The following is a 10236-nucleotide window of genomic DNA, read 5'->3' as shown; positions in this document are numbered from 1 at the left end:
GTTTTGCAGGCAAATGCATGGAACTGGAAGATATTATTCTCAGCTAGTTAACACATACACAAAAGGATATGCATGGTATGTATCCACTCATAATTGGATATTAACTAAAAATACAGAATACCTAGGTTATAATCCACAGATAGTAAGAAGTGTAACATGCAGAAAAGCCCAAGTGAGGATTACTCACTCCCACGTAGAAGGGGGAAATAAATAATCATGGAAGCAGAGAAACAGGGGTACCTGGGTGAGAGAGGGATAGGGGAGGTGAAAAGAGGAACAGGATCTGGTATGGAGGGGGTCAGTACAGAAACTCAAGAGGTCCAAGAGAATAAATGGAGATAAGCAACATTGGAGAGTGGGAGGTGGGAGAACCCTCTAGAAAGAGGCAGACACTTAGGATGTGAGGACTCAATGGGGGTGACCTTAGCCAATATGCCCATCTTTGTGTTGAGGGAACTTATAAAGTCCACCTCCAGTAGATAGGCAGAGCCTCAGGCTGAGGGACAGGTCTACTAACTGACAGTTAAAATTTCTGACCCATAATTATTCCTGCTTAAAAGCACTGCAGGGACAAAAATGGAGAAGAGATTGTAGGAAAGGTGGTCCAATGACTGGTCCAACTGGGAATTCATGTCATGTGAGGGTACCGATACCTGACACTATTACTGATGCTATAATATGCTTCTAGAAGTGAGCCTAGCATGGCTGTCCTCTAAGAGACCCTACTACCAGCAGCGGATTGAGACAGAATCAGATACTTATACTAACTTTTGGACCGAAGTCAGGGACCCCTATGGTTGACTTAGAAGAAGGATTGAAGAAACTGAAGTGGAGGGTGACCTCATAGGAGGACTAAGAGTCTCAACTAACACAGACCCCACAGAACTCCAAGAAATTGACCCACCAACCATGAGCATACACCGACTGGTCCGAGGTCCCTGGCACAAGTATAGCAGAGGTCTGCCTTGTCAGGCTTCAGTGAGAGAAGATGCACGTAATCCTAAAGAGCCTTGAGGCCCCGGTGAAGGAGAAAGTGGGGGTGGGGGTGGGGTAGGGTAATATCATGTACTTTTACATATCTTGAGTGGTTGAGTTCACACATGTACATGTAAGGTTTATTTTGGATTATCAAGGGAGAGGATGAATTTGGAGTAACTTTAAGAAAGGAAGTGTTTTACTTTAGAGTGAAGACAAATTTTAGAACAAGATAACATAAATATTTTGAAATTTGTTAATATTAAATAACAGTCAGTTCTGTCAATAACTCTATCAGGAACTTAGTGTGTTTCAAAGAGCAAAAAATATCAAAAGAAATAAATTGATTGAAACGAATAGCTAGTCTTTGAATCAATGCTTTGTACACATGCAAATATAGCACTCTAAAACTAGTTAACAATAATTTATTATTCAGCAATGTTACTGAATGGTGCGTTTTGTTCCAGTTGCCAATTAATCTACTCAAGTTGACCCAGTAGTGGCCATGCATATTCCTCACTGCCTGTCCCAATGTTCTGAGTTCCTGAATGAAACACACACATGTAGACTTTTATTTTAACATGCCTTAAACAGCTCAAAGGCTGGGCCAATCCCAAATCTCCACATAGTTAACAACCTCTCTAATATTCCTGAGTTATTATGTACTAAAATCTATATTCCATCTTTACTGTTCTAGACCCAGTTGGGGGAAGGAACTAAGGTTGCTCTTCCCTTTATCTTACATGATTGCTATGCTCTCTCTTCTGCACCTCTCAGGCCTGGTCCTTACCCCTTTTCTGGCATGGTAACTTCTTTTTCCTTGTGTCTCCAGGTCTCTTGTCTGGGAATCCTAAAGTCCTGCTTCTGTCTGGAATCCCAATGGCCAGCCATTGGCAACTATATTTTCCAATCAAAAATCCACTTGGGCCAGGAACCTTCAGAAACTTATATGCGATTTTGGGGACCCGATTGACATAATACAAATGTTAGACCAAATCCACAACACATTTTGTATTTGTAAAACAAAAATGTGATTGATTAATGAATGGAGAAATTTTAAAGAACAGGTGTATTTATCCACTGGAGCAAGAGAAACCTAATAGTGGCCACATTCTCAAAGAATGATTTTTACCTTCCTTAGTAGCTATGAGCTATCAATAGCTCCTTAATAATGTGTGGACCTGTAGGTTATCTTTCTCACCAGTATGAGAATTTTGGCTGCTTGATCATGTGAAGGTATTTTGTAGGTAACTACATTTAGCAGCAAATCATGGGTGCAATAGCCATTTAGGTCCAAAACCACTTACACATATGCAGCACCGATAAGACTTAGTAGTGATTTGTTGGAAACGTATTATAGGAGGGGCTAATTTGTAAGATGTACGAAAAAATAGAGGAGAAAAATCAGGATATATGTGATTATAGGTCATGATGTAAATGTATGACATAGCCAAACAATCTTAAAACTCAATAATATATTAAAATGTAATGCTATAAAACAAGTGTCAAGGGGGCTATCAATAATAACTGCACTTCACATACTACATATGAATCCCAGAGTTAGCCAGTAAATGAAAAGAGTGCTCACTCTTCATGTTTTTGTTCTAAAATATCTATATTATTGTTACAGCATTGTATTTATATTCTGAACTAAAAATCTGTTTATGCTTGTAATAATAGGCTAGATGTTTGTACAGAAGCTGAATATTGTGGATAAGATGTAAAATGATTTTAGTTACTGTTTGTTCTCATGACATGGTTTTTCTGTGATGGCTCAAAATCCTGAGCTTGCAATGCAGACATGTAAGGCAATCTTGCATTCTGAATATTTCATTTGCACACTCTTGTGCCTCTCAGTCCTTTAAAAGAGTCATTCTTAGGTCTTATAAGAATTATGTAGCATTTGGGGACAAATATGCATCCTAGCAACCCTGCACTGGAGGCCAAGATGGAGAAGACCTCCACAGCCACCATGATCTTCCCCTTGGTGCTATGGTAGACAGGGAGGAAGGTGACCCAGACACTGCAGAACACCAGCATGCTAAATGTCAGGAACTTGGCTTCATTGAAGATATCAGGCAGGTTCCTGGCCCAAAATGCCACAGTTAATGTTCCCATAGCTAAAAAGCCTAGGTATCCCAGAACACAGTAAAAGGCAGTAGCGGATCCCTTGTTGCACATGATGGTGATGTGGCCATGTTCACTGTGTGTATTTATGTCAACAAAGGGAGCAGATGCTCCCAACCAGATTGCACAAAGAACCATTTGGATAAGTGTACATATGGGAATGATCAAGTTAGGTGAAACCAGAATCCACCTCATCCTTCTTCCTGGTACAGTGCTTCTGAAAGCCAGAACCACAGTAATAGTTTTGGCCAAGACAGTAGATACAGCTATAGTGAACACAACTCCAAATGACATCTGCTGTAAAATGCAAGTAGCCATGTTGGGAAGCCCAATGAAGGGCAATGAGCAGAGGAAACATAAGATGAGGGAGATGAGCAGGATGTAGCTGAGAGTGCGGTTATTGGCTTTCACAATCGGAGTTTCATGATGCTTTACAAAGACACCAAGAATAAGAGCTGTGAGTGCAGAGAAGCACAGAGCCATGCAAGCCAGAGCCATCCCCAAGGGATCTTCATAGGCCAGAAAAGTCATGGCTTTAGGGATGCAGTGAGTTTGTTCTGTGTTGGCATACTGATCATCTGGACACTTTATACACTGAATACTGTCTGGTGAAAAATGAAATATTATATCAGTCATAATCCAACAAATGTTATCACATTCCCATAATCCCTGGTGGCATTGGATAAAGTAGTTTGGTTTTTTGACAGTGGACAGTAGAGTGAACTGTCAGCAATGTTTCAACCCTACATTTCTTCTTTCAATTCAAGTGCATATACCAATGCTCTTTCATCATATGGCATATTCATAATAAAACTCTCCTCAACACACAGCAAATACAAAAGTTACTCTCTTGCAGCATTTTCAATATATTTGAATGTGTATGTCACAAGAACAAAATGTGTTTTTCTAGAGGGCGAGTCATGAGGATCTAAGAGCTGTCTCATTCAGTGTTGGTAAAGGCTTTTCCTTTGGTATCTTGATGCAGTTTATTCCAAAGACTATATTATAAATATTTGTTCTTATAGTGACAGATACATGCAATTCTAATGTTACATGAGGCAAACATCTGTGTACAGGAGACAGAGAACATTACAGAAGTGTACAACCAATAAAATGATACCCAGTCCTTAGGGTATAACTATATAAACACTTCCATATGGCAAGAGACAGAAGATCAAACAATTTGCTGGGAGACTCTCTCCTAGTAATATACGAAGTGACACTCATGAAATGTCATCAGCATAAATCCCTGACCATAAGGTGATCAGACGAAAACAATGAATAGATCACTTTTGATTACCTTAATATTTCAGCATTAAAATGTTTCAGCCAAGAACTCGTCTTTGTCCTTTCTTTAAAAATATTTCTTATTTTTCTATATGATATCTATCTTGTCAATTTAGAGGTCTTTAAGCATTTCACTGATATTTTTTAGGTATTTGAAATTAATGGAATTCCATATACTTCAAATTGAATTTTATTTCTAAAGTCAGTGGGATTATTCATTTAAAACATGATGTTTTTTAAAAAAGAAACTGTGAATTCAGGCATGAATGCATGTAATGATGTCATTAATATAAACAACTCTAATCATTTTCTAATAAAGAATTCTTTTTGTCTGTCTGTCAGACAATCTTTAGGTATAGAATATACTAGGAAGTTGTATTGTGAAGAAAGCCTGGATAACACTTTAATAGTGTTTAGGTGAATTATAATAACCACTCATTAGAAGTAACCTGCCCCAGAAACCTAGTACTACATTCCAACCAGAGATCTCACTAATCTCCTTTTAAGTTAACTGTTTAATAAATAAAAATACCAAGACAACTTTATTATTTAATTTTGGCAGACCTTAAAAGAAGAAACAAAACCTATCTTTTTGAAGATATCTTTTCATAAAAAAGAAAGAATAGTTTGAAGGTCTCTTAATGAAACCAATTTTAGTCTTGTACCAAAACCAAGTAATTGAACAAGAAGGAAAGAAAGTAATGGATCAGTATCCTGATGAATATTGATAAAGACTCAATATATGGACATTAAAACTGCAGAATACATAACTTAGATGGACTCAAAGGCAGGACACACATGATCCTCTCAATTAATGGAGAAACACTTTGATATTTCCACTAAACCAGGAATGGTGGCATTATTTCACAATAGTAGTGAAACTGCATGTAAACAATATACAGATAACATTGTGTTTTAAAAGACAAGTAGAAAACATTTCTAATAAGATCAGAAACAAGACAAGTATTTACTTTCTTTACAATTCATAAACTTTGTACTTGTAATATTGAGATAAAGCAAGAGGCAAGAGGAATAAAGTAAAATTTATACAAAGAAGTCAAAGTATCATTATTTTCATGAATGACCCTAATATTCCATCAGAAAACTCACAGATAAGATTAAAACTTATGCCATTTGTGGTGATGTACACCAGTAGGATTTGCTGAAGGAGGCAAAGGCAGGAGAATCACTAGTTTGAAGCCATCCTTGGCTACATATTTGCACAGGAACTGCAGAGCAGTGGAGGACAGGATCCTTCCAGTTTCCATATGCACCCCAGAGATTACCCTATGCCACAGCTCTCCATACCCAAATTCTGCCTGGAGAGAGCTGGTCTCCCAGGAATAATGACACACCTAAGATCACAGGATCACAGTCTCACAGAAAGAACAAGCTCCAGTCAGAGACAGCCAGATGAGCTAACACCAGAGATAATCAGATGGTGACATGCAAGCACAAAAAACTAAGCAACAGAAATCAAGGATACTTGGCATCATCAGAACCCAGTTCTCCCACCACAGCCAGCCAACAAATTGGAAAACAAGATTCTGATTTAAAATCACATCTCATGATGATGATAGTGGACTTTAAGAAGGATGATGCCCCAGTGTAGGGGAATTCCAGAGAGGGGAAGGTGAGAGTGAGTGGGTAGGAGAGCACCTTAATAGAGGCAGGGAGAGGGAGAATGGGATAGGGGGTTTCCTTAGGAAAGTCTTGGAAACATTTGAAATGTAAATAAAGAAAATATTCAATAAAAAAGAAATACTGGAGAACACAGGTAAACAGGTAGAAGCCCTTAAAGAGGAAATACATAAATCCCTTAAAGAAATACAGTATCCTTATAGTCTGAGCCTGTGCCCTGGGCAAACCTTTGGTGCTGACTCCACACCCAGTCCCACAACACCCAGAGGAAGCTCAACTTCCAGGTGCTCTAACATGCCTAGGATCATAGGTGAGGAGGTCACAACATCTGACCCCACATCTGGAGTAACTGGGTCTCCCAGGATCCAGGGATGCAGGAACCTCCACCCACCAAGTGGCATGGGTTCCTTCCAGTCTGAACCTGCACCTGAAGCAGACCTGGGGTGTTGGTTCTGTACCTACTCTTAAAACATCCAGATGGAGCCTGACTCCCAGGAGCTCTGAAATGCCTAGGATCACAGGATCACAGAGGAAGCTCTACTCCCAGGAGATCGGACACACCCAGGAGCACCTGAGCTCTGACACACTCAAGATCACAGCTGAGGCCACAACATCTTTCCCAACACCGAGCCTAAATGGGACCCCCATAGGAACCAGGGAAACACAAACACCCACCTAGTCAGAGGCTTCCAGATTACACCTCTGCCCGGAGCTAACATAGGACTCAGACTCTCCTTCCACTCATGGAACATGCAGAGAAAGCTTGACTCCCAGGAGCTCTGACACAACAGGATCTCAGGAGCTTGGTCACACTAGGATTTCAGAATACCAGAGGCAGCTTGACTCCCAGGAACTCTGACACACTCAGGATCCCAGGATCCCAAGATTCCAGAATCACAGGGTCACAGAGACAGCTGGACTCTGAGGAGTTCTGACAAAACCTCACAGGAGAGACAGGCTACAGTCAGAGAAGTCAAGGGCAGGTAGCATTAGAGATAACCAGATGGCAAGAGACAAGCACAAGAGCATAAGCAACAGAAACCAAGGCTACTTGGCATCATCAGAACCCAGTTCTCCCACTACAGCAAGTCCCAGATACCCCAACACACTGGGAAATCAAGATTCAGATTTAAAATCACATCTTATAATGATGATTGGGGACATTAAGAAGACATAAATAACTCCTTCAAAGAAATACAGGAGAACACAGGTAAATAGTTAGAAGCCCTTAAAGAGGAAACAGGAAAAAAAAAAACTCTTAAAGAATGACAGAAAAACACAACCAAACAGGTGAAGGAATTGAATAAAACTATCCAGGATCTAAAACTGAAATTAGAAACAATAAGGAAAGCACAAAGGGAGACCACCCTGGAGATAGAAAACCTAGGAAAGAGATCAGGAGTCATAGATGCAAGCATCACCAATAGAATAAAACAGATGGAAGAAAGAATCTCAGGTGCAGAAGATATCATAGAAGACATTGACACAATAGACAAAGAAAATGCAAAATACAAAAAGATCCTAACCCCAAACATCCAGGATATCCAGGACACAATGAAAAGACCAAACCTGAGGATAATAGATATAGAAGAGAGCAAAGATGCCCAAGTTAAAAGGCTAGTAAATATCTTCAACACAATTATAGAAGAAAACTTCCCTAACCTAAAGAAAGAGATGCCCATGAACATACAAGAAGCCTACCGAACTCCAAATAGCCTGGACCAGAAAAAAAAATTTCTCCCGTCACATAAAAATCAAAACACCAAATTCACAAAACACAGAAAGAATATTAAAAGCAGTAAGGGAAAAAGGCCAAGTAAAATATAAAGTCAAGCCTATCAGAATTACACCAGACTTCTGATGCAGATGTCATAGAGACCCTAAGAGACCATAAATGCCAGCCCAGGCTTCTATATCCAGCAAAACTCTCAATTACCACAGATGGAGAAACCAAGATATTCCAAGACAAAACCAAACACAATATCCTTCCACAAATCCAGTCCTACAAAGGATAATAGATGAAAAACTCCAACACAAGGAGGGAAACTACACCCTAGAAAAAGCAAGAAAGTTGGGTTTCTTTCAGCAAACCCAAAAGAAGATAGCTACACAAACATAATTCCATCTCTTAGAAAAAATAACAGGGGACACCCGCCAGCTACCCAGGACCCCTGCCACAGGATTTTGAGACTGCTGGTGAGTGGAACACAGCTTCTGCTCCAGTCCAATCACGCAGGACCTGAGACTGCTTTGGTTGGGGAGGCAGAAATCCGGCCTCAGTAGGGCCACAAGCCTCTCCGGTCAGAAAAGCGCCGGGGTAGCTAGGGTGCAGGGTTGGCTGACACTCGCCAGCTACCCACAACACCCGCCACAGGATCTTAAGACTTCTGGTGAGTGGAACACAGCTTCTGCTCCAATCCAATTGCGCGCGGGACCTGAGACTGCATTAGTTAGGGAAGCAGAAAACCGGCCTGAGTAGAACCACAGGCCTCTTCCGGCTGGACCAGCACCGGGGTACTGAAAGCTACCCACGACCCCCGCCACAGGATTTTGAGACTGCTGGTGAGTGGAACACAGCTTCTGCTCCAATCTTTAAACAGTGACAATGACAACAACTAACCCCAGAGATTACCAGATGGTGAAAGGTAAACATAATAATCTTACTAACAGAAACCAAGACCACTCACCATCATCAGAACCCAGCACTCCCACTTCGCCCAGTCCAGGGCACCCCAACACACCGGAAAAGCTAGACACGGATCTAAAAGCATATCTCCTGATGGTGGTAGAGGACTTCAAGAAGGACTTTAATAACACACTTAAAGAAATACAAAGGAACACTGGTAAACAGGTAGAAGACAGTAAAGAGGAAGCACAAAAATCCCTTAAAGAATTGCAGGAGAACACTGCTAAAGAGTTACAAATCCTTAAAGAAAAGCAGGATAACATAATCAAACAGGTAGAAGTCCTTACAGAAAAACAGGAAAACACATCCAAACAGATGATGGAAATGAACAAAACCATACTAGACCTAAAAAGGGAAGTAGACACAATAAAGAAAACCCAAAATGAGGCAACACTGGAGATAGAAACCCTAGGAAAGAAATCTGGAACCATAGATACGAGCATCAGCAACAGAATACAAGAGATGGAAGAGAGAATCTCAGGTGCAGAAGATTCCATAGAGATCATCGGCACAACAATCAAGGAAAATGTAAAATGCAAAAAGATCCTAACTCAAAACATCCAAGAAATACAGGACACAATGAGAAGACCAAACCTACGGATAATAGGAGTGGATGAGAATGAAGATTTTCAACTCAAAGGACCAGCAAACATCTTCAACAAAATTATAGAAGAAAACTTCCCAAATCTAAAGAAAGAGATGCCCATGAACATACAAGAAGCCTACAGAACTCCAAATAGACTGGACCAGAAAAGAAATACCTCCCGACAAATTATAATCAGAACAACAAATGCTCTAAATAAAGATAGAATACTAAAAGCAGTAAGAGAAAAAGGCCAAGTAACATATAAAGGCAAGCCTATCAGAATTACACCAGATTTTTCACCAGAGACTATGAAAGCCAGAAGATCCTGGATGGATGTTATACAGACACTAAAAGAACACAAATTCCAGCCCAGGCTACTATACCCAGCCAAACTCTCAATTAACATAGATGGAGAAACCAAAGTATTCCACGACAAAACCAAATTCACACATTATCTCTCCACGAATCCAGCCCTTCAAAGGATAATAACAGAAAAAAACCAATACAAGGACAGGAACTACGCCCTAGAAACAACAAGAAGGTAATCCCTCAACAAACCTAAAAGAAGACAGCCACAAGAACAAAATGCCAACTTTAACAACAAAAATAACAGGAAACAACAATTACTTTTCCTTAATATCTCTTAATATCAATGGACTCAACTCCCCGATAAAAAGACATAGACTAACAAACTGGCTACACAAACAAGACCCAACATTTTGCTGCTTACAGGAAACTCATCTCAGAGAAAAAGATAGACACTACCTCAGAATGAAAGGCTGGAAAACAATTTTCCAAGCAAATGGTATGAAGAAACAAGCTGGAGTAGCCATTCTAATATCTGATAAGATTGACTTCCAACCCAAAGTCATTAATAAAGACAGGGAGGGACACTTCATACTCATCAAAGGTAAAATCCTCCAAGAGGAACTAT

At 40.1% G+C, this 10236-nt stretch overlaps 1 protein-coding gene across 3 annotated transcripts in view; it reads right to left on the bottom strand.

The window, feature by feature from the left end:
* Window positions 1-1060: 1060 nt before the first annotated feature.
* LOC110312732 (vomeronasal type-2 receptor 116-like) overlaps window positions 1061-10236 on the bottom strand; it is a 51502-nt gene continuing 42326 nt past the window's right edge. For all 3 annotated transcript variants that reach the window (XM_085832841.1, XM_085832840.1, XM_085832842.1), the window contains one exon: window positions 1061-3707. In XM_085832841.1, coding sequence (XP_085688967.1) covers window positions 2806-3707 — 902 coding nt within the window. In that variant the 3' untranslated portion in view covers window positions 1061-2805. The remainder of the gene's footprint in view (window positions 3708-10236) is intronic.

The sequence above is a fragment of the Mus caroli genome, unplaced genomic scaffold, assembly GCF_978045245.1.
Source record: "Mus caroli unplaced genomic scaffold, Mus_caroli_1 scaffold_18, whole genome shotgun sequence".
NCBI classification, from domain to species: Eukaryota; Metazoa; Chordata; class Mammalia; order Rodentia; family Muridae; genus Mus; species Mus caroli.
This window is presented reverse-complemented; position numbering and strand designations above follow the sequence as displayed.